This window comes from Macaca nemestrina, chromosome 12 (assembly GCF_043159975.1).
Source record: "Macaca nemestrina isolate mMacNem1 chromosome 12, mMacNem.hap1, whole genome shotgun sequence".
Classification (NCBI taxonomy): Eukaryota; Metazoa; Chordata; class Mammalia; order Primates; family Cercopithecidae; genus Macaca; species Macaca nemestrina.
In genome coordinates this window covers 88,731,491-88,757,516 of record NC_092136.1, presented here as the reverse complement: position 1 = coordinate 88,757,516, position 26,026 = coordinate 88,731,491, and the positions used below count along the sequence as shown (strand labels likewise).

The 26,026-nt window shown below is 34.5% G+C and overlaps 1 protein-coding gene across 11 annotated transcripts in view; it reads left to right on the top strand.

The window, feature by feature from the left end:
- LOC105468896 (NADPH oxidase 4) overlaps window positions 1-26,026 on the top strand; it is a 171,794-nt gene that overhangs the window by 49,942 nt on the left and 95,826 nt on the right. For all 11 annotated transcript variants that reach the window (XM_071075414.1, XM_071075410.1, XM_071075409.1 and 8 more), the window contains 4 exons: window positions 2,484-2,581; window positions 5,986-6,013; window positions 12,550-12,622; window positions 17,239-17,319. In XM_071075414.1, the coding sequence (XP_070931515.1) occupies window positions 2,484-2,581; window positions 5,986-6,013; window positions 12,550-12,622; window positions 17,239-17,319 (280 nt within the window). The remainder of the gene's footprint in view (window positions 1-2,483; window positions 2,582-5,985; window positions 6,014-12,549; window positions 12,623-17,238; window positions 17,320-26,026) is intronic.

The following is a 26,026-nucleotide window of genomic DNA, read 5'->3' as shown; positions in this document are numbered from 1 at the left end:
AACTCATCATTTTAATTTGCATTTCTCTGATGATATATAATGTGGATCATCTTTTCATATGCTTGTTTGCCATCTGTATATTTTCTTTGGTGAGGTATCTATTAAGATCTTTGGCCCATTTTTTAAATTGGGTTGTTTGTTTTCTTGTTATTGAATTTTAAGTGTTCTTTATATATTTTTATAATAATCCTTTATCGATATGTCTTTTGCAAATGCTTTTTCCCAGTCTGTGGCTTATCTTCTCACGGTGTTCACAACGTCTTTTGCAGAGTTGAAATTCTAATTTTAAGGAAGTCCAGCTTATTAATTCTTTCATTTATCATGTCTCTGACATTGTGTCTAAAAAGCCATCACCAAACCCAAAGTCATATAGACATTTTTCCTGTGTTTCCTTTGAGGAGTTTGATAGTTTTGCATTTTACATTTGGGTCTGTGATTCATTTTGAGTAAATTTTTGTGAAGAGTGTAAAGTCTATGTCTAGATTTATTTATTTGAATGTGAACTCTTCCTTGTTTCGGCTCCTTTTATGACAAAGGCATTTTCTTCTTTGTATTGCTTTTGCTCTTTTGCCAAAGATAAATGGACTGTATTTATGTGGGTGGATTTCTGGGCTCTCTATTCTGTTCCATTAATCTATTTTTCTTTTCTTTTGCTAATACTATACATTCTTAATTACTATAACTTTGTAATAAGTCCGGACTCTTCACCTACCTCTAACTTGATTACTTGAAGGACCTTATAAATCCTTTAAATAAACTTTTAGGCGTTTTAGCATTCTAGTCCTCTCTCACTTTCATTTTTTTTGTGAGTAACTTAGAACTCTAAGCCCTCTATATCTCATATTATGGGTTGTAGGAAATTATGGAGTTTCCTAGATTCCAGGCTATGTCTTCTTTTGAACCATTGTACTACACATATAGTGAACTGTAATGGTTTACTAAGCAATATCAGATCACTTATCTCATTAAGCCTTTCACCTCTGTCACCATAATTTTACAGAGAAGTAAATTAAAGCCCCTGAAAGGCAAATAATATGGCCAAGATCACAAATTTTCCAGCGAGTTACCTGTTGTGGTTTTCAATACATTAAAATATGGTGTTAATTCACACCTAATTTTGCCTACAAGCAAAGCTTGAGCAAGGGGGAAGGCGTGATGGGCCCGTGCACATCTCACTTTTCCTTCCTTACCCAGCCTCCTCAAGATAATTTTTGTTACCCTAGCTTTGCCAAAATGAGTTCATTTTCACATCTCTATTAATTTCCTAACACTGCTATTATTTCTGTGAGCTCTGAGTCAGTTGAGCACTTTGTTTACTGTGATTATTGTTTTCCTGAATTTTGTCCCATGAAGTGATTCCCAACACTTTTTCTGTTGGGTTAAGAATACTATGATTTAAATCTGTGGATTGTGAAAAATTTCCAGTAGTTGAAAGTCTTTCAGTGGCCTATAATTTACCTTATGAGGTAGGGAAGTATGCAAGATACATATTAATAGCAGATTTGGAACTATGGAAGAGGTGAAAGATGTGGAATACCTAAAATATCAGGAAGGTGCTCAAGTAAATAAATAAATACCCATATCATTAGATCCATATTTATGTAAGAGTGTGTGTGTGTGTGTGTGTGTGTGTTAAGGGGAGGATGAGTGTGTGTGTGTGTTACGGGGGGGATGGGTGTGTGCGTGTGTTAGGGGGAAGATGTGTGTGTGTGTGTTAGGGGGAGGATGTGTGTGTGTGTGTTGGGGGAGGATGTGTGTGTGTGTGTGTTAGGGGGAGGGTGTGTGTGTATGTGTGTGTTAGGGGGAGGATATGTGTGTGTGTGTGTGTGTGTGTGTTGGGGGAGGATGTGTGTGTGTGTGTTAGGGGGACAATGTGTGTGTGTGATGGGGGAGGGTGTGTGTGTGTGTGTTAGGGGGAGGATGTGTGTGTGTGTGTTGGGGGAGGATGTGTGTGTGTGTGTGTGTTAGGGGGAGGATGTGTGTGTGTGTGTGTTAGGGGAGGATGTGTGTGTGTGTTAGGGGGAGGATGTGTGTGTGTGTGTGTTAGGGGGACAATGTGTGTGTGTGATGGGGGAGGGTGTGTGTGTGTGTTACGGGGAGGATGTGTGTGTGTGTGTGTTAGGGGGAGGATGTGTGTGTGTGTATGTTGGGGGACGATGTGTGTGTGTGTGATGGGGGAGGGTGTGTGTGTGTGTGTTAGGGGGAGGATGTGTGTTTGTGTGTTAGGGGGAGGATGTGTTTGTGTGTGTTTCTCTTATCCCTGACTTACTAGGGTTGTTTCATTACAGCCTTTGAACATTTGGTAAACAATCTATAGTTAAGTTTTTTGTGTCTTTAAAACTTCACCTTTCCATGTAATATTTCATTGCCCATATAGCTGTCAAAGTTTGACCCTGTATTTACTGAGGGGGAGGAAGAACTGAGTCCTTGACATGGAGCATATATGAAAATCCCACTAACTTGCCCCCGGTGTGATTCTGTAGGCGTGCACGTGGCTGCCCATCTGGTGAATGCCCTCAACTTCTCAGTGAATTACAGTGAAGATTTTGTTGAACTGAACGCAGCAAGATACCGAAATGAGGTGGGTGGTCTCTGTCTTCCCATTTTCCTTTCACTTGTCATGAGATGACTAATGAGGGTCTGTGATTTTTCCCTGAATATTTGTACCTTACTGCTCCTTTTGAGTGCTTTTAAAATGCAGTTGTCAAATTGAGCTTTATTCCTTTTCAATAGAAAATATAAGTAATTACTATTTCATAGTCTCTCCTGCTGAAAGTGGGAGTTGGTAGAATGTCTACTTTTTTATTCTGCAATGTTCAAATGGTTGCCACTCAGGTCTGCCTCTGACTCCCAGCAGCTTTTCTCTAATTCCTATCATTCAGTTGAGAGTGTCGACAGTGCCGTTACAGGGTAAAAATACTTTATAACTCACATACTAGGTTTTGGGGAAAAGGAAATAAAAGTAGATTGATTATTTGTGAATCCTGGATAAATCAATTTATTTTACTTAAAAAAATGTTAGTGAGTTTTCATGATTCATTCATTTAAAAACATTCCTCGAATTAGGTGATGTTAAATTCAATTCTGTAGCAGGCAATATCTGACATAGTGCTATTCCCCATGGGAAGCCGTCCATAAAATGAAATTATATGTGCAAGGTGCAGGCCAGAGCTTGATGAACAGCACATGCTCAGCCAGTTAGGTCTCTGTTGGTTGATGCTCTCATACAGTCCTCAGGCTGCCTTTGCTTCACAATGCCAAGACTACATCAAAAACAAACTGTTCTGTGCCATTTAATTAGCATCCCCCCCACCCTAATTTTCCTGTTCTGCAGACTAAGTTTGGTAGTGACTTAATAAAATTTTTTTCCCATCTTCCCCACTCCTTTTTCTCCTCCACATATCACCAGAGTTTTCTAGGTTTAATACTGTTGTGATCATGTGCTTGACTTCCCCCTCAAAACAAAACTAATGAAAAAGTAACAACAAATACAGAAACAAATCACAAAACCAAAATAGCCAGCAACCTTTGATACAGCCCTTTTCTCTACTCATATTTTAAAAAAATACCAACATGATCTAATTGGTCTTGGTTGGGAGGCAGGCACTGATAATTTGTAAAAGTTTCCCAGGCTTGTAGAGTGCATCCAGCACTGAGAACCACTGAAAAATTCCAGCTCCTTAGGAGGCCAGTGACGGCTCTTCACATGTAATTATTTCAGACCCAGCCTCCACTTCTCCTGATCTCACTCCCACCTGCTTCCCTTTCTCCTGCTGCCCTCTGCTCAAATCACTAGCTACTTGTTTTCTGCCCCTGTTACAACATTTTCTTTGTTTCTTTTTCTTCTTTTCTTCTCTTTTCAGAATTCATGTCTTTAATAACTTTAATGGTTTTCTCATTTTAATGGAATAAACTTTTGCTTAAGTTCCAATATTTTTAGTGATTTCAAGGTTTTCGGTTATTAAATTTGTTTTCTTTGAAAAGTTATATATGCTCAATATAAAATATTTTAAAACTCTCAAGTAAACAAAGTTAAAAGTGAAAGCTTCTCCAAAACAAGCCACAGTGTATTACATTTTTTTCTGATATTTTCAGTGGCATTTTATGGTATATATTCCTTGGCAATTTACTTGTCTCCATAAATATACTTTTATAGCTTATTGTATCAAAATATCTTGATCTATCTCATTCTCTCCATATGACTATGCCATAATTTATTTTTAGTCTTTTTCTTATTCAGACATTTAGGTTGATTCTCAGTTTTTGTTATGAACCACACTCCAATAAATGTATTTCTTTGTCCACTTCTACACAGATCTGTAGTCGTAGAATTTTGGTTTAAAAGGTTGCACATTTTTAGTTTTGATGGACAGTGCCAAATTCCGTTTTAAAAAGTCTTCTCCTTTTTTCACACTTCTAACTAATATTAGAATGCCTATTTCTACAACTCATCTCTGTTGTTTTTTTCCAATCTGATGGATGAAAGTGGCAACTCATTGTTTTAAGTTAGTATTTCCCCTGCCTTTATTTCTTCTTGTATTCCTTCTTTCATGTCTCTCTTTTTGTTTTTTTCCCTCTTTTTAATAAATATGTATTTAGCATCTAATAGGTACAAGGCAATGCATTAGATGTAGATGAAAATAAGTGTATATATATACACACATATATTTAAATATATACATAAATATATATGGCATATCTATTATATATATTATATATTGCTGTATTGATAATTGATTATATTTTATATATATATATAATCAACACATATGTTATTTTGTGAACTGCTTTTGAAAGAGATGGTTTTGTGTCATATGCCCTATTCTTCTTGTTTTATGCTTTTACTCTGCATGGAAGGACTCACCCTCCAGCTTGCGACTGCTGCCCTTTCTTGATAGCCCAGCTAAATCTGCCTCACCTTGCCACTGTGAAAACATCTCTCACTCTCATGTTTCCTCTTCTTTCTCTAGCAATATTAATTGTTCCATCTTCTGGGTTTCCATAGGTATTTATTCACATTTCTATTCTTATGACTTTGTTCAGCCCATATTATATTTTTATGGGTTGTTTATACATTCAGTTTTCTTAGATCACCCTATAGCCATGTTTCTAATAGTTGGAATAGAAGTCAATCGAATTAAGCCAGGTGAGGACCTATTCCTAGGCAAGTGGTCCTTATTCAAAGACCGCCAAATGACACTATAAAAATTGTTTCCTTCTTAGTACATAGTCTGGCCTGACCCCTGATTCGATGGAGGCACAAAGAAAGGAATTCAAAAGCTTGTGAAATATTAAGCACCATGGGGATAAAAAATAAATTCACAAATCTAGTAGGGATTGGTTTTCCAGAAGGTAGAAGGGTGTTGACTATAACCCATTAGAGCATAAGAGATGTAGTTTAAAGGAAATCATACAATATTATAACAATATTAATCTTTCATACTTCCAAGTAGCAGATACTGATCTTTGTTTATCCTCACCACTTTTCACTATTTTTGAAACATAGAAAGCTCCCAATTAGTCTTCTTTGTATTGAGCTTACAATGTGCAAATCCCCTACATATTTTATTGGGTTTAATTCTATCTTCACATCTTGTGATGCAATTTCACAGTTTTGGTGAACAGAGTATATAATAATACCTTAACATCATGGCTAAGACATTGAGCTCAAAATGGTTAAAGGTAGGCTTAAAACCAGTGCCACTAGCTTGTAGGTAACCATTAATAATAATTTTTAGGCCTTTTGAGTCATCCAGTATTTTGCCTCAGATGGATAGATTTCTGTGAATTGGGTTTTTGCTTGTTGTAATCTCCTCTAGCATTGTGAAAATGTTATGAAACTTAATCGAGTCTTTCTCACTTTCATTGGATAAACAGTATTTTACATGACAAATATATGGCTTGTAGATACTGCATACTCTTTATAGAATTATATGTCATCAGTGCTTTAGTTTTTAATCACTTATTTTTTTTTCTTTTTCTCAGGATCCTAGAAAACTTCTCTTCACGACTGGTAAGTTGTTATTCTTAGCCTTTTCTTTAGATTCAGGAACATCTTTAAAAGTAGACATTATCGGGCTGGGCACGTTGGCTCATGCCTGTAATCTCGGCACTTTGGGAGGCCAAGGCAGGCAGATCACCTGAGGTCAGGAGCTCTAAATCAGCCTGATCAACATGATGAAACCCCATCTCTACTAAAAATACAAAAAATTAGCCAGGTGTGGTGGGTGGCAGGTGCCTGTAATCCCAGCTACTTAGGAGGCTGAGGCAGGAGAATCACTTGAACCCAGGAGGCAGAAATTGCAGTTAGCTGAGATTGCGCCACTGCACGCCAGCCTGGGCATGACAGAACGAGACTCCATCTCAAAAAAAAAACAAAAACAAAAACAAAAAAAAGTAAGCATTATCAAATTACACGACAATTAGATATATGTTACAAATATAACACATGGACAATTTGCATATAAGAATAAGTATTTGGAGCTAAAGGATAAGGTTGCAATGAGAACAGAGAGACAATGCAAATATTGGGGTGTGAATAAATGGAGATTAAAAATAAGCAAATACATTTCACTGTCATATAGTCTTCCTATCAAAACAAAATAACCGCATGCTTATTGAGGGCCTGCTTTGTGCCTGCTGCTGTGGCAAGTGCTGTAGGAGATAGTGCACGTTTAACAGGCTCCTGCCCTCAATGTATTGGAAAGGAAAAACAAGCACTGTGGGTATCCATGGAGTTCTTATAATTCAGTCATTTAGTGCAACTTTTTATAATCTTAAAATCTACAACAAAGAGGAGAAACAGTCATTAAATAAGTTATTTCTTTGAAATATGTCTCCTATTTCATTTGTAATTTATTTTTCCCTTTCAAGCCTATTGTCCATGAAATCTCAGTCTAGACTAATTTGTTAATGCACATTTGAACATCTCAAAATTTCCCCGATGTTAAACAATTTTTACTAAAATTCTTCTTTTTCCCAACCTTACATTTATAAAGATGAAAGAAGAAAGATGCATTTGGAGAATTTTTAGCACATATTTCAGGGACAAGGATGATTGCAGAGTTGAGATGATCTATCACAAATTGTTGGCTGTAATACCCAATTAAGTATTGGAATTGCACATGGGACTGAGGCACATTACCCTGGCAAATGCATTGTTTTTATTTTGAATCAATTTTATGATGAAAAATCGCAATAATTCTAGTGCTTTCCCCATCCATGTCACAGCTATATGTTTGGATTTATAAGATACATTTTGCTTTTGTCTATAGATTTATAATACTTGCCACTCACAACGTATTTCACAGTTTTCTCTTTAGAAACACAATTTAGTTTTGCTTACAACTTTGCTCATTGAAAACATGTTTTCATTTAGGCCTGAAGAATTGGATGAGAACACAAGTACAGAAAAACAAAACCTTATGTATGAACCAATGTATTTTTTGGTTCACTGTTAATTTGTTTAAGAGAGAGAAAGAAAAACTTTGTTTAATATTATTTTCTGAAACATAAAGTTTAATTGAAGCTTTGGAACTTTTAAAATGCTTTGAAAAGTTTAGTTTACAAAGATACAAAAAAATTTGTTATGTGACTAAGATATCACATTAAGGCACTTAGTATAATTAATACTTCTTATAAGCAGGTAATCTCAATACCTAGCATGCAACCCCATCATCCTATGTCCTTTCCCAGAGGTCCCCATGAATGGTGTTGGACTTAGTAGAGAAGACACTTAATACAAATTTCCCAGGTCTACCTTAGTGTGTCTCTGGGAGAGACTTGGCAAAGTGTGTTACTAATCTTCTCAGGTACCTTGGGAGCTGCTGTCCTGTCACTGCTGAACATCTCATCATACTCTTGAGCATACTATCTCGCTACTGCCTGCCTTTCGTATTAGGTATTTATTGTTTAAGTAACCGAGAGATAATTTAAAGTATGTGACAGGGTGTGCACAGGTTATGTATAAATACTTGAGCATTCTCAAACTTTGGTATCTGTGAGGGGTCCTGGAACCAATCGCATGGATACTGAAGGACGACTGTAAAAATACTGTGTTGTAGAATAGTTTATTTCCTTACATATACTGTCTTTTCCACTTTTAGGTGAGCTTCTCTTGGGTTGGGAAGGGCTGCTTCTAGAGTATGCAGGGTCCTAGGTAAACATTTTTTTTATGGCCTCTGGCAATATAAACAATTTGACTCACCCAATTCAGCAAATTAATACCATTTTGGTGGCCCACTCTCACATCATTTCAAGAAAGAAATACCACGCTGGCCAGCAGGAGGCATCCACTTCCCAGGTCATCAGCGTAGAACTGGGCTCAGACACAGGGATCCCTAAGCGTAAGTCTGGAGCTCCTAAGGCATTCGTTTGTCCCCACTGAAGAATAGCAGGTGAGAGTGCAAAGTAGAGTCTAAGGATGGTAATGGGATGAAAGACACCCTTTTCTATCAAGAACTTAATCCAGCTTTGTATCACTAATACTGACTGAAACTATTCCACAGCCATCTCTGAATGTTCTCAGGCACAGCACCTAGGAAACATTAAGTTCCTGATGAAAGAAAGCATGTATGTTTTTAGGTGTTCTAGTGATAAAGAATATATATATATAGAAAGAGACAGAGTCTCACACTGTCGCCTGGGCTGGAGTGCAATGGCATGATCTCGGCTCACTGCAACCTCTGTCTCCCGGGTTCAAGCGATTCTCCTGCCTCAGACCCCAAAGTAACTGGCATTACAAGTGCCCATCACCACACCCGGCTATGTTTTTGTCCTTTTTTTTTTTTTTTTTTTTTTTTTTTTTTTTTTTTTAGTATAGGCGGGGTTTCACTATGTTGGCCAGGCTGGTCTTGAACTCCTGACCTTGTGATCTGCTCGCCTCAGCCTCCCAAAGTGCTCAGATTACAGGCGTAAGCCACTGCGCCCAGCTGATAAAGAATATTTTTATTAGTTAATAGATTTCATGGAGTTTAGTTTTTTTAATGTGATGTAGAGTCTTCTATCTCTGTGTGTTGAAATTTTTTTCACTGGAATCTAGTACTGACAAATTAAGATTGTCTTGTAGAAAATAAAGTCTTTGGCTATACAAGCGACGTAAAATATAGTGGCTAAACTTACTACATAAGAAATGTTAAAAACATTCCAATTAAGGATTTCTAAGGTAAGATTAATAGATTGAATTATTTAAACATTCATTTAAAAATGCTTGGTACATATCTCCAAATTTGGTAGTACCTTTCATGGTGAGAATAAAATGGATAATGTCTAATTTTAATTTTAAAAACCCTCATAAACAAATATAATTATGTTTCCAACTATGTTAGGAAAATAGGATAATGAATAGATAATGGTATATTTCTGACCACACCTGGGTATGGATGAAAATAATCACTCAGGTTCATCTAGAAATTACAATGTCATGCAATTATTCATTTTAAAAATGACTAGTAAATTTAATATGCATAAATATAAAGCAATAAGAATACACATGTATTTTGCTAAGGAAACATGTATAGGTTTGACTTCCTAACTTTGCCCAGTGAGATTAGACTAGCCCAATGATTTCCAGCCAGTGTTTTCAGACTCTTGGAATGTGCTGTAATAAGGCTAATGTATTGGGACTTAGCTGAGCTGTCAATCAACCCTAGCTTCGGGTGCCCCTTATTGTGCCCTGAGAGCACTCAGTGCTTAGCTCTCTTTACAGCACTTAATGCCCTGTGTTGTAATTGCCTGCTTAACTTGTCTGTCTCCACCAGTGGACTGGGATTTTTTGTAGAGCAGAATTTATTTTATCTCTAGTATTTAACAGTACATTGTATATGCCTATAAACCGTTCACTGAATGAATATAAGTCATTTGTTTAACTCTTTTATTTGATGCATAGATCTTCTTGCAACATCCCAGATAATAGGTTAGCCAGCCTCTGCTTGTTTGCTTTCAGTGGGCTTCTTAAGGTAGTTACCCCTGACTTTTTGACAACTCTGGTTATAGTATACTTTTTTGCCCTTGCTAATTGTAAGTTCTTCTTCACTGATCTGAAATCTATTACTTTATAAATTATGCACTTTGGTCTTTTTTACTTTTGGGAAATAAGAAGGAAAAACAAATTCTTTAGATAAAAGAGATAACTTTATAAATCTGAAGGAACATAGAAAATCATCAGATTTATTCTCCTTAGTTTGCAGATGAGATTCAGTAAGATTGGAGTTTTGTCTGAGGGACAGTAACAAGAGTGTAATCTCAGACCATATACATCATTGGCTGGGTCTTCTGGGCCTTCTACTTTATCCTCAAATGACTGAAGTAAACTATTTGACCTCCTCTAAGTCTTTCCAATATGTTTTCATGTTCTGACCTAAAAGGAATATTCTCGTCTAATAAGTTTAAGAAAATATTTAAGTTTAATCAGGTTTTTTAAATGTAATACTTCTCAGGGACTTTTATACATTAATGTACCCTGTGACTTTTTAAGGGATGGTTATAGTATTTTTTGGTAATAGAAATTAATATTTCAAGCAATTAATTTTCAAATAACACACTTTGGAAATTGTGGCTCTATTCTAAACATACTCCATTTTTCCAGGTGTTCTTTCAATGAAGTAATTTGCAGACATTCCATGACTAATCTTGGCATGTTCAGAACTATATAGGAAACTGTATGCAGACATAGAAGAACACTAATAAAGGCCCAATAAAATATTGGAAAAGCCCCTCTAACTATAATTTCACACTCTGTAGCCATCTGGGATTCTATCATTTAGTTATTCATTTGGTCAAATAAAGATTTTCTTCTTTAATACTTGAAAACAGTGAGCTCAACCTCTTCTTTTTTCTCTCAAATTTATGAAATTATAATTGAAGTACACTAATTATACACATGTATACAATTTGATTGGTTTTGATATATACATATACACACACATACACAATAGTGGAACCATCATCAAAAGTTAGATGATAAATATTTTTATTATCACAGAAAATTTTTGTTCTCTTTTATAATGCATCTTGCCCTCTACCCCTCCTAATAACTGATCTGCTTTCTGTCACTGAAGAATAGTATAAATTTTCTGAAATGTTATATTCAAAGAATCATAGAGTTTGTGCTTTTTCAGGGCTTGGGTGATTTAACTTCTTTTATTCAGTCTAACAATTTTGTGGTTCACGTATATTGTTGCTTATCTATCAACAGTTTATGTTTTTTTATTGCTGATTAATTTTCCAGGTACAGATAAGTACCACAATTGTTTATCCATTAATCTGTTGATGAAGATCAGAGTTGTTTTTAGACTTTGACTGTTAAAAATAAATAGCTATGAACATTCTTAAACAAGTCTTTGCATGGATATATGTTTGTTTCTTTTGGGTAAACATTTGGAAGTACAATGGCTAGGTTAATTTGCAGGCATGCTATTTTACCAAAATAGTGTATTTTTCATGCCATTAGCTCTTTAGAGTGAACTAGACTAGTTATCTTGCTCATCTCTTACAACTGGGAAGTAAGCACTCACAGTAGGAAATGGAAAAATCAATGGGAAAGGAAGTACTCCGGGAAGGAAGTTCAGAAAAGAAATGATTTGGATTAGGTACATTAGGGAAGGGCACCTTTTATTAGGCTTCTAAAACTGTCTACTGGGAAAGTGAGGAGGTGTGAGTACTCAAGTACTAAGAACCTGTAGACTAATTTTCTTATTTTTCATGTAGTGCTTTATAAGTGAAATTTGTTTCTATTGTACTGAGATTTCGAATGTTGTTATTTTCCAGTGATTCTAACTCTGGAATCCTAATTACACACACCTGTGTTGCTCTTGCATTGTACCCAAGGTGTCTGCTTCTGCTGGTGGCTAATAGTCCATGACAGCCCTTCTATTTCATAGTAGGTTTCTTGACAAGAAAATAAGCAGAGGAATGTCACTTTTCCAGATGGAATTGTCTCAATAGCTTTTCTTTGTAGTCTGAATGTTAACCTTGTCCTATTGCATTAATTACTGATATTTAGTATATACCTCCAGAAGTAAGTACATATTTGCCATTCTGAGTAGAATATTTGGGAAATAAAAAAAAGAATATTTTTTTTAGATAAAAGACCCTGATTTGCCTGAAAGACTTTGAAACTGTGCTGATTTTAATAAGTTCTGGTGTTCTGTTCTATACCACTGTAGAATGACTAGTGTAAACAATAATGTATTATATACTTTCAAATAGCTAGAAGAAGGGTATTGAATGTTCCCAACACAAAGTAATAATAAATGTTTGAGATTATGGATGTATATTCTAATTACTCTGATCTGATCACTTTTACTTTATATGTGTGGAAACATCACCATGTACTGCATGAATATGTATATTTATTATCTGTCAATTAAAAATTAATTTAAAAAATAAAAAAGTAAAAGGCTTGTTTGAGGGAGAACATACACGTAGATATGGGATTTGAATTAGGCTTCCCAGAGAACAGCATAGTATTTTGGATTCTAATGTAATCATTTTTTATACTTTTTTCTCACTATTATTTAAGTAAAAACGTACTTGTGTACATTTTTATAGTTCCTGGCCTGACAGGGGTCTGCATGGTACTGGTGCTATTCCTCATGATCACAGCCTCTACATATGCAATAAGGTAAGTGTCAGAGTCAATTATTTTGATGTTTATCTGTCAGGTTATTTAGAAAAAGTCTTGAGTAATCAAAGTGTTTAACCACTGTAGTGTCCTGGTTAATGGACTGTTCTGGGTAAGTAAGAGTGAAGTATAGCTGTTTCTATACATGACTTCTTGTTTCTGAAAATTCTCTTCGTATTAGCAGATTTTCTGGATTGGTAAGACATTGTGTATGGAGATTGCATTTGATGACCAAAACAATTACAGTTCTTCAGAATTTGAGTATCTTTCTGAAGGGTAGTGTATCTCTATGGGGCATGGGATTGAAAGCAATGTGTACATACAGGGACCTTAGGAATTCCTAGGAATATGTGACTTAAAATTATTTTACAGCAATTTTCCTGATATGAGTTTGTCTTGCTGTAAATTAACATGATGTTCTATACAAAACTTTGGAGAAATTGTTGGTTTCCATCTGCTAAAATAACAAATTATCTGCATTCATATTGATTCTTATCGTTAAGAGATTTTGAGCAAAATCAGATGTACATTATCAGGAGCACTTTCACATGTCATTTCTGATGGACACATTTAATTTTTCAGAATATTTATAGTGTCGATGTTTCTGAATAAACTTTTTAGTTAAAGAAAGCAAAAAAGGAATGTAACATGTATTTCCTCTAATCTTCAAAAATCTTCAATTGTTCTACTTGTTGAGATGTGAAATTCAATAGAAACACAGAAATATATCTATATATATGTATGTAAGCTTTGAAAATAATTGCCAAATAATATACTTAAATGAATCTATCCTTATACTTTTTAACATTTGTGCACACACATACACACACCCCAAAATTTCACAAGTCTAGTCACTACCCAAAGATTAATACTGTGCATATGTAGTGTATTTTTATAGATTAAATCCTTCTTACTCTTGTTCACTAATTCCCCTCCTCCTACCCCCAAATCATTTTTTCTCTCTTATATACCTATGTATTTTACCAAAACAGGACCATATTAGAATATTGCTTTTAATTTACTTTTTACCTAAATTTATATTATGAACGTGTTTTACATTAATAAATATTTTGTTATTATTCTGTTTACTGATGGCACAGCACATCGCCAAATAGGTCTTTATACATTATTTTCCCAGATCCATATTACTAAATGTTTTGGGTAGATTTGGGTTGTTTTTTTTTTTTTGTATTCCAATTTTGAAACAAACACCCCCATCCATATGTCTTTACATGCTTTTTCAATGATTTCCTAAGGAAAAATTCTTAGATGTAGAATAGCTGAGTCAAATTGTAAGAACACTTTTTAAAGCTTTTCATAAGAATGAAAACTTGGTTTACAGAAAGGCAACTCACTAACATTAGTATGTGAGGGTGCCAATTTTGTGGGGAGCAGTTTTATTTTATTTAGATATAGGAATCGTTTAAAAAACTATTTTTTTTTCAATTTTAGGAGTTCTTGAAGGAAAATTAGAGCATCTGACATATTTACTTTAAAATCCTTGAGATACAGTTTTATCAAATGGAATGAAAAGATCAGCTTCTATTGTGAACTGAGATTTTGCATTTGCTCTCATAAGCAATTTAAGCACTTCTTAATCTTCAGAGGTTTTATGCTTTGTTTAAAACTTGTTTAAGCAAGATTATAACACCTAGTTTGCTTTTCTGTAAGTATTATTGTTAGAATCATGAAATTCTTAAATGAATCATGGAGACAGATATCTCTTTTATTTTACCTTTTCTTTTTCTCAGTAAGAAACTAAAGCATTAGACAAATCAAGTGAATAAATAAGCCTGCAATGTTTGATTTCTGATAGTGAAATGTAGCCTCCTAATTCAAGGAGAGTTCAATATGGGTCAATCTATTAAAATAATTAATGTATCTTATTATCAGATGACAGGAATACATTTTCTCATCTCAATTGATTTTAAAATGGCAGTTACTAATATGAACTCAAATTTTGACTTAAAATACAGTAAATAAACTAAAAATTAAAATTATTTCCATTGTAGAATTAAAAAATATAAAAGCTAGAATTGTGGTTATACTCAACAGTGAAATACTAGATGTATTCCTAAGAAAATCAAGAAAAAACAAAAAGTATTTTTAATTCTACCAATATTTACATACAGTAAAAAATGAAACATTTGGAATTATTAGGAAAAAATGCAACAATAAATTATTTTATTTCCAGAAAAGTAGGTATAATATCTATGTTTGGTAATTATTTTGGTAATTATTAGGTTTCTAAGAGAATTGAAGAGAATTATGGAAAAATTTGGTGTTAACACCAAGTGAAACAGTTGAAAAAGGTAATTTAATATAAAACAAATGTAAAAATAATCCTTTTGTCTGTTAACTATAATTAGTTTGAAAAAATGAATAAAATAAAAATAAACTACTCACAATTGCAGCAAAACACATAATATCTGGAGACAAAAGAAGTATGTTCACTGAGAGAAATATGTAGAGATTTAACTAAAGGCTGTATACTATAAAGATATAGTTCTTATTATATTATGATTATTTTTTTGAGACAGGATCTTTCTCTCTCATCCAGGCTAGAATACTGTGGTAAGATTACAGCTCACTGAAGCCCCAACCTTGACTTCCTAGGCTCAAGTGATCCTCCCACTTCAGCCTCCTTAGTAGTCAGGATCACGGGCACACACCACCATGCCTAATTTTATTTTTATTTTATTTTACTTTCTTCGTAAAGACAAGGTCTCAATATGTTGTCCAGGCTGGTTTCGAACACCTGGGCTCAAGTACTCCTTCCACCTCTGCCTCTTAAAGTATTGGATTACAGGCATTAGCCACCATGCCTGACCCCTCGATTTTTTTTTTTTTTAGGGGTGTTTCAATTTCAATAACATTCTCAGACGGGGTATTTTGTTTGTTTTTTTAATTTAGCAAAGTGATTCCAAAGTTTGTCTGGGGCACATCCAAGTACATATTTCAAAAGAGGAGTAAAAGGAGGGATGTGCCTTACTGAACATTAAAATGATTAAACTTCAGTAACTTAAAAGAGAGTGGGACTTACTTGCAAAAATGACCAACACATTGAACCAAGGGACAAAGTCAGTAAAAAGCCCTGAAAATGACCTTGCTATATATAAGAACCTGCTAGATAATAAAGGTGGCATTACAAGCTTATGAGGAAAGTCAAGTTTAATGTAGGTCTAATATGTGTAACAAATTACACATATTAATTTAAAATACTCTATATAAATGGGTAATGATTATGAACAGAAAGGTCACAGAAGAATTAAAAGTGAGTAACGCACATATGAAATAATACCCCATCCTACTTATAATAAATAATGAAAACTTACAAAATTTGGTCTGAGTTTTGGGAAACAGGCACTCCTAGCCTACGGTTGGGTTTGTAATTAATAAATGTGTTTTTAGAGGGCAATGGGCAGTGTGTATTAAAAGCATTAGAAAAGTGTATCCCTAAATCTTGCAATTCACATTATAATGGTTTTGATTTAAAAAAGGATCAGAGGGTCAAGCACGATGGCTCACACCTGTAATCCCAGCACTTTGGGAGGCTGAGGCAGGTGGATCACAAGGTCAGGAGTTCGAGACCAGTCTGGCCGACATGGTGAAACCTTATTTCTACTAAAAATACAAATATTAGCTGGGCATGGTGGCGAGTGCCTGTAATCCCAGCTACTCAGAAGGCTGAGGCAGGAAAATTGCTTGAAAGTGGAAAGTGGAGGTTGCAGTGAGCTGAGATTGTACCACTGCACTCCACTTTGGGCAACAGAGCAAGACTGCATCTCGGAAAAAAAAAAAAAAAATAGAACTTTGTATATGTTACAAGGCATGGTAATGATATTGTTTATGATAGCAAATACTATGAGTGGAGTAAATGTAAAGCAATTGCCTGCTGCTTAAATAAGGGTTTCTCTAAGAGTCTATGGGAAACATCATGTTCATCTCGGAAGCTTTTGTAAATATCTGCCCTCTACTTCCAAGATTCTAATATATAAAATCCACCCTGGACATATGAAATAAAATAACTGTTACTCTTTTACTTCTCTCAAATGTTCTGTAGATTATGCTCGACATTTGCTGTCTTTTCAGTGTCTTTGTCCTCCCTCAGAGCAATAACATCGAGGTATCATTCTGGTTACACTGTCCAGGAAAAGAATATAACACTTTGGTCATGATTTATTTTAATTTCTCTCTTTTTGAGTTTCCCTTGAACTATTCTCAAAATATGTATTGAAAGAGGAGTATTGGTTGTTTTGGAAATTATTTGAAAATTGACAATATTGATAAAATAATAGCCAAGGTACATATTAGCAGACTACTATCTGCTTCTTAGTCTTATATCGTAATATCTTGAAAATAAACAACTTATTTTTTATTATTTCCATGTGTATTTGAAATACAAATAACTTACAAAATGATAAATTCTTACTCATATTTTTTGTCAGTTCTCTCTATATGGTGTGTTAATACTTTGGTATTAGATGAAAATCAGACATACTCATATTTTAGCTTTCTTAAATTGTGAGATATGTTTGAAATGATACATGATATTTTGATATTTTTAGTAAGATGGAATGTAAAGTAGCATTAAAATGAATATATTTGTTTTGCAGAGTTTCTAACTATGATATCTTCTGGTATACTCATAACCTCTTCTTTGTCTTCTACATGCTGCTGATGTTGCATGTTTCAGGGTAAGTTTACAAATATATGTATTTAAAACCATTTGTACCCCAAAATGGGGTAATGAAAGACAACTCTATAGGAAATTTCATAGGAAGTGTAAAATTATCAAGAGTGGAAGAAATAGTTTCTCCACTATTGGGGATAGTGTCAAGAGTGGAACTGAGAATAGTGTCAAGAATGGAAGACATAATTCTATTTTTAGCATAGCATATTGTAATGAAACCAGTATAAAGTATATTACATTTAAAAGCTAGAGTTACCTCTCCCACAACCTTTTAGTTTCTAAATCTTCCTATGGATATATCTTAATATCTTCTAAAGGAAAAAATTTAAGAATGGAGAACATCAGGAATATATTTTAATGTTTGTATTTCCTGAAACTGTCCTGCTAAAGCAAGATTTATAACAATGGAATTTCCAGTTTTTCATTTTAAAAGTTCTACAGGAAGTAATACTTGCAGAGAGAGTCAAAGATTTAAAGTAACCGAAGAAAAGGATCTGTCAAAATCACCAAAGGAAAAAAAATTCATAAAGTGAAAAAATAATGTATCCTAAGCTTATTGCAAAGAGTATACATAACATATTCTGAAAGTATGTGTATCCAAGCAGTATACTCAAAAGCATGGTGCTTAAAATAATACATGAAGATAGATGAAGAAAATAATGTATTTTTGCACATGCGTATGTCTGTATGGCCACCAACAGTGAACTTGGTGGCTTTGGCGTGACATTCACACTTGCATGACATAATAGGTCTGGCAGCAGGTTTACTTGGTTTAGCAGGATACAGGGCAGGACACACAAAATGTCAACAGGATAGTGTCAGGTGCTTATTCAGTAGGAGTCCCTATAGTTGCTCAGGAAGCATTTACCCCCACTCCTTCATGTAGCAACTCTGTTTTAAGATGAGGAACCCGTGTGGGTAGGCATGGTCTACCTTGCATTGGGTAAGGCTCATTCCTACTCCACAGGAACCTGTATCTTGGGAACAGCGTAGGTCCCCTCAAAGGATGCCCTTGGGATCAAGAACACACTGTACACAAGGAGGCTGAGGTCCCTGAGGCCCAAAATGATTTCATAGTTCAATCACAGTCCTTTCCGTCCAGAAGCATTTCACTGATAATAAACAATGTTGCTGGTAACACAGCTGACATTCCCTGTTTTTCTTAGCCTGAAATATTTCCAGGGAAACAGTTTGAAGAAAGGTTCAGACCTTTGTTTAGTTCTTTCTTCAGAATGTTTTATAATGTAATTTATCAGTATAGTGGGTCATTTACATTCATCAGATATTTATTTCAGGGTACATATTCAAAATGTTGCTTTGGTTTTTTTCCCCTGATTTTGGAGACTGCTGGTTAAGACAGCAGTATCAAATGGATTTACCCCATATGTCCTGGTTAGCTTTGTTCAGTACCAAGGTTCTAGAACACACAGTTGTAGAGCACTGGAAACATGGCCACACATTATAATTAATTCTCTGGAGCTTCAGGGCACCAAGAAAGCCCTTGGTAGAGAAAAGTCTGCTTTACATTCTGCTCTTTAAATGGGATTGGTTACCTGTCCAGGGCTATGCTCCTTAAGAGGAGTATGAATAACCAGATACTACTAATGATAATAACAGTAATCTAAAATAGTTACATAATGCTTACTATATGCTAAGTATAAATTAAAAATGCTTCAGATACTTTATGTTATTAAATGCTCAGAATTGGTCGGGCGTGGTGGCTCAAGCCTGTAATCCCAGCACTTTGGGAGGCCGAGACGGGCGGATCACGAGGTCAGGAGATCGAGACCACCCTGGCTAACACGGTGAAACCCCGTCTCTACTGAAATATACAAAAAACTAGCCGGGTGAGGTGGTGGGTGCCTGTAGTCCCAGCTACTCGGGAGGCTGAGACAGGAGAATGGCGTGAACCCGGGAGGCGGAGCTTGCAGTGAGCTGAGATCCGCCACTGCACTCCAGCCTGGGAGACAGAGCGAGACTCCGCCTCGGAAAAAAAAAAAAAAAAAATTGCTCAGAATTTTATGAGAATAATATTGTTAAACCTTTTTCAGAGGTGGGAACCCTAATGTTTAGAAAGATTAAGTAGCTTGTTGAAGTTTCCTTAACCGATGGATCCTAGATTCAAACCTAGGCACTCTGATTTATAAACTCCTAAGTTTTTACGACAGGGCTCTATTTTTTTGGTGAGGTCGGTACTTCTGAGAATTTGATCTTAGTATTTGTTTAAATACCTTTATCTTGACTTCTTTGAGATTGTGGTCAGTCTGTTCATCTATGTATCTATATCAGATAGATATAGAAAAGAAAAATGCAGTCATTTATTAGTATAATTATATATGCTTTTGTCTTTATGTTTTACTAAATTAAAACTGAAAAAAATCTATTTCTTTGTAAATCAAAATAGTGTCAATTTTTTTAAAGGATCAGCAGTTCAAACAGACTTCTTTTTAAAGAGGAGGATTACATTGAGAGTTCTTTACTTGTTTGGAAGTAAAAGGAATGCATATTTAAATTTTGATTTTACTTTTGTAGAACAAGGGTCATAGAGAGAAAGTGACTTTAATTTATACAGAAAAATAGTAGGTATCTATAGGACTAATTATATATAATCAATCATTAAACTAAATTAATAGATATTTATTTATTATAGGTAGTAATGAAGAAAGCAATTATTCTAATTTTGAATCATGTCATATAACCCATATATAATACAATAAGCATTCTACAGAGCACATTTTTTCCAGGAAATTTAATTTTTAAAAAAGCAACATAGATATGCTTCTGGTATGAGAAATGTTACTACTGATAACATTTTACAATTTTCTCAAAAAAATACCCTATATTGATGAAAGATTGGCTTATAATCAAGTCTATTTAAGTTATTTATGCAAATGTTGAAAACAGACATATCTTTACTTCTGAAATACCTAGATAACTTTGTTCTTCAACTTTTGGTTATCCAAATAAAGTACAGTTGTTCAAAGTAAGTTTCTTGGATTTGTATTGAAATTTCTGTTCAACAGTATGCTTTAGGTCTGAACAGAAAATCACTATTTGCTTAGCATTAACTTCTGTGTCCATCAATGTGGTAAGTACCATAAGGTAAAGAAGAGCAATATATTGCATGATCTCTATTCATCCAGCATTGATCATTGACTTGGAATTTTGAAAAATCAATCGGAAAAGCTAGAAATATTATAAAACTGCATATTTTTAAAATGTAAACATTCATGTGTTATTTACATGAATGCTAGCAATTCAGAGAATTATCAGTGTGGGCTAGAAATTTTAGAAAATAATAGGCTTAAAAGATGAGGTGATTAGATGTTGTTGACTGGTTTTCTACCTAAGCAGACTTTTACAGTAAGAGAAATTGCTTCATATGATTTTCTAAGGTCATTTTTTTTCATAGAATCTTAAATTTTAGGGAAGTTTAAAAGATATCTTGATCAAACCTCTTTTAAGCTCCTCTACAATAATGTCTACTAAGTCAATGCCTAATTTTGAAGATGTCCATTCTGTCTTAGGGAAAGTTCTAATTCTCACAGTGTTCTTTCTTTTTTGGTTGGAATTATTTTACTGTAATTTCTTTTTTTTTTTTTTTGAGACGGAGTCTTGCTCTGTCGCCCGGGCTGGAGTGCAGTGGCCGAATCTCAGCTCACTGCAAGCTCCGCCTCCCGGGTTTACGCCATTCTCCTGCCTCAGCCTCCTGAGTAGCTGGGACTACAGGCGCCCGCCACCTCGCCCGGCTAGTTTTTTGTATTTTTTAGTAGAGACGGGGTTTCACCGTGTTAGCCAGGGTGGTCTCGATCTCCTGACCTCGTGATCCGCCCGTCTCGGCCTCCCAAAGTGCTGGGATTACAGGCTTGAGCCACCGCGCCCGGCCATTTTACTGTAATTTCTGTCTAGCTATTTAAAAGTCTGTGATTCTGGAGGCCATGGAAGTTAAGTTGCCCACTTTCCTAAATTCTATTCGTCTGTTTCTTACATTGTGATATTTTAGATCTTAATTTTCTGAACTGTCTCTTTGAATATATTAACAATTAATATTAATTGAATGCTTCTCTTTTACTGACATTTGCTCTCATTAAATCCTCCTAACAACCCTGTAAATTTATTATTATTATTATTATTATTATTATTATTACTACTACTACTATTATTCTCAATGTTCAGCTGAGAGAATAGGGGCAGTGAGAGATGAGTTGATGAGGGTCGTGGCTAGTAAGTAGATGGCTAATTTGAATCCAGGTATCAGATACCAAAACTGACATTTTTAACCACTAAGTTATGTGGCCCCTATTTGGCAACACTTCTCTGTATCCCTTTTAAAACTGTAAACCAAACTAAATGTTCTTGGAGTATGTGATCTGATTTTGGCAAAGTGAAAGTCTCACTTTCTTGGCTACAAATATTATAATCAGTATTATTTAGGACCCAAATTTTTTGTTCCATGATTATCTGTGTCATTGTCTTAACCTGGTTTTAATTTTTGTTGTATATTTTAGCAATTCTCTTCATTTTTTATAAATAAATCTGTTGCATGCCACCCTGAAAAGATGACATTTCATGTACACTAAACTCAGATGTTTCTTTTTAGTGTTAAAATGCATCTTTAAAATACATTAATTTTCTTCTCCAAGATGTTAGTATAACATAGAGATTAAAAGGGGATACATCACTTAATACCTGTATGAACTTGGCAGATAATTTGTCCTTGCTTTTTGTTAGCAATTAAACGGGATTAATAAAATCACTTATATAATAGTGTTGTCTTGGGTTTAAATAAGATAATGCAGCAAAGTAGGTAGAATATAGACATATGCAATAAATGTTAGCAAGAACAAATTATACCAGTACCAATACTAATAGCTTTGTAAGAATGACACTCCACATTTAACTTTGAAAAAAACAGATTTTTTGATAAAGACACAACACTTTTGAAAAGTCCAGATTTTCTTATCAGCAAAGTAATTTGATGAACATATAGTGAAAACTGCTTAGCAGCTCAAAGGAATATTCCTTGACATGGCAACAATTATAATATTCTAAGGTCTCTAAAATTCTATTGATTTTTAGCAATAAAGGTTTATCTTTGCAAAACAAGCCTTCCTCCTGAGGAATTTTTTGTTTTAATTTTTAATATACCTTTTTAGGAGGTTGCTGTTGGTGTGCTGCGTTAAAGATATTCAATTCCTAAGATACCTGGTGAAAACAAAACAAAACAAAACCATTTCCTCTTTCCAAATATGTATACAACTGGATATTTCTTTCCTCATTTTCTTTTGAAAAACTCATTAGAAGGAGATGCATACTGCTATTCTCGCTTACTGATAAAAAGGATATTGGAGGGAAAATAAATTATGAATGTCACAGAGCCTCTGCTTAAGAGCCTAACCCAGCTCCTTTCAAAGAAATGTGGAGGGAATGCATTGTAAATGAGATTTGGCACCTTCATATCTGCAATCTTACCATAGTCAACACTCCCACTGGCTTTAGCTTGGAGAGTGCTGTGTGGGTGGTGATTGTATTTTATGTCTTTATTTAAGTGAGCGAGAGAGACTATAATGTGATAATTCTGGAAATGATAGAGGGGAAGGTCCTCCTCAAATGTTTGAATGGCAATAACAGCACATTAATAGTGTAAATATTCATTGTGCTAGCTCTGCTGCTCTTCTCAGATCATTTTTATTATGTGAATGATACCTGAAGTATTCTTTTAAGCAGAGCTCTTGCCATTTGGTACTACTTGTTAGCAAGAGTTAATCATAGAGCATGATTTATATTCTACTGGAATCATTTTTTTTTCTTGGAAATCTAAAAGGAGTATTTTTATGTGCATGTTTTTAAAAACATTTATTCTTTATGCCAGGGGAACACAGTGGGCAGAATTTGTCGACAGTGGCATTAATGAACCCCAGGCAGTGTCACAGGCAGGTAGTTTAACAGGGAGCATCACAGGAGTTTAGACTCAAGACGTTAACCAGGGTTAGAAAGATATTGTGGGAGTCGGCTTATTGTGCTGACTGGGAAATAACCTCCCTCTATTATGGCCTCGGGCCTCAGGAGGAGGATATTAAGGAAATACTGTTAGGGGATAGAGATATTTATGCAATATAATGAAGCATTAAGAATTGCTGATTCCCAAATATCTTCTCTTTTAGAAGCCACTTTCACGGAAGTCTCCCTTCACTCACACTGATGTGGTACAGGGAAAGGTTTGGTCATCTTACTACTGGTGGGAGGCACTTGCTCCTCTTAGAAACTCACATTACATTTCGAATGGAAGGCCCACTAGTTGTATTTTAAACAATCCTATTCTAGCACTGAGGGAGAACATTTTTACTTTCCTCTACATTCTTTTCAGTTTCTCATTTCTTGCCTGTACATTTGCAGTGACTATGTAATTTGTTGTGCAAACCAGATACTTTTGAGAATGAATGGGGATGCTATTGATAATTCAGCATTGGCTATATAAAGACCAGATCATATAGGCATCCTACCTATTCTGAGGCAGTGGGAGAAGTTTTAAGAGAGGCTAATGCACTGTTTTAATGTAGACTTTGAGCTAGAGCCACAAAAGGAGTCCTTACCTTGAATAGGGGCTCTGCATGTGTATTTGAGAAACAGAACCCTCAAATAATACACACTGTAGGTTTGCCTAGCTTTGTGTCACTTTAGAAATTGTAATTAGATGTTCATTGCCATGGTCATTAGAAGGCTGAGGATTTGGGTGTTCAGGACAGTGGTTAAAAATCTTTTATAAACTCTCTGTCACTGATACAGATGACCTGTTCTAATACTTCCTAGATGCCTAGTTTCTAATGATTCTAGCATACTCGTTATCAGTTTGGTGCCCATTATTTCTGCCATAAAATTCTACTTCTCCTTCCATAGGATAGGAGTTTTTAACGTGGCTACATAATCCCTAGGAATCATTGAATGGATTCAGGGATTCATTAATTCCTGAAATACATACACACATATATCTACATATTTAAGTATATGTTTAATTTTGAGACACATATGTACATTTTTGTATAAAAGAAGGTTTCTCAACTTTCATTAGACATCCTAAAATTTGTGTGCTAAAAAAAAGTTTTAAAAAATGTGGAACTGAAGTTTTTAAAGCTAGATTTTAACCAAAGAGCTATAATAGCTAATATCACATTGACACATTTTATATAGCCTGCTTAAGTTTTATTTAGAGTTAAAAACACTGGATTGTGGGAAAAATAAAAGCCACCGGGTCATTTTTTTTCTCCCATGAAGGCTACTGGGAAGAGAACTTGACAAATATAATGAACAACTTAATAATTGCCTTATCATTTTAGAGGATAATAATTATACTATTCATAACAATTCCCTAATTTGAGACATGTTGAATATGTGACAGGGACTATTCTTAGCACTTTATAGACACACACACGTGCACACGCGCGTGCACACACATTCGTTTTTTGTTTTTAATACAGTACTATAAGTTCTTCTATCATATCTATTTTACAGATGGGGAGTTAAAACATAAAATATTAAATTAAAGTAACTGTCCAAAGCCACACAGCTAATACCTGAAAAAACTAAGATTGAGCCCATGAAGTTTGACCCCTGAATTTAACTTCTACCCTTTTCTTGAATTATTGAATTATTTATTCATCATTTAGAAAGTACCCCTGCTTGTGAATGGAAAATATTTATGTCATGTAAAAATCTAGGATATATTTTTCTATTTATCTATGTAAGTTGGTGAGTATATATACATATATGTTTGCCTGTTTTGAATACAAAGTTCAGTTTTGATTCAGGTTACATAGAGTTCAAAGTTTTGAAGGTGAAATTTAACTAGCTCCCAGAAAATGGAGTAAGAAGAACATGCCTTCTTTATGGTGCTGCCTTATAAATGTTTCCTAAAATGTTTGACCTTGTTAAGATACATAATAATATAATAACTTTATAATATAATGTAATCACTTTATAATAAATCTAATAATAAAGTTATATTTACGTGATACTTTACTTGCCAGAATTCTTCCATGTAACCTGAAAATAACAATGAAGAAGACTAGGATTTAGACTGGAGCAGATAAAAATGCTGTGGAAGAGATATTCTTATCAGTATTTTATTGCCAGAGTGTCTTAATAAAAGGATTAAGTCAAAACATAGCAAAGAAGGCAATGGGGAAAAGACATTATTCATCATATAGAAAAATCAATTAAGTCCACAGATTTCAAAAACCCATACCTTTTAGAATTTTGCCATGAATTTTCTCTAAATATTAGATTACCCGTCAAGTTATTATTCAAATACGAGGGATGAATTTCATAATGGAATTCCAAAGTAAATACATAAACAAACTCGAGTAAGCATGCAATTTGTGAATTACTATAGTTTTGCTATCCCACACATTTTGGTATTTTGACTTTAAATATAGTGAAACAAATGCCCTGTGTTATAATAGTGAAGAAACAGGATTGATTCCTAGAAAATCACTAATGTAATCGTGGACAAATCAGTTTTCTAGAAATAAAGAAAAATAATTGTATTTCCCAGACCTATTAGAAGAAAAATATTAGCTATTGTACCTAAAATTGACACTATGTACACACATATATATATACACATATATTTTTATTGTTGTCTATATGATGTTCTCCATTTAAAAAACTTTTCTATTTTTAATTTTTGTGAATACATAGTAGGTGTGTATGTT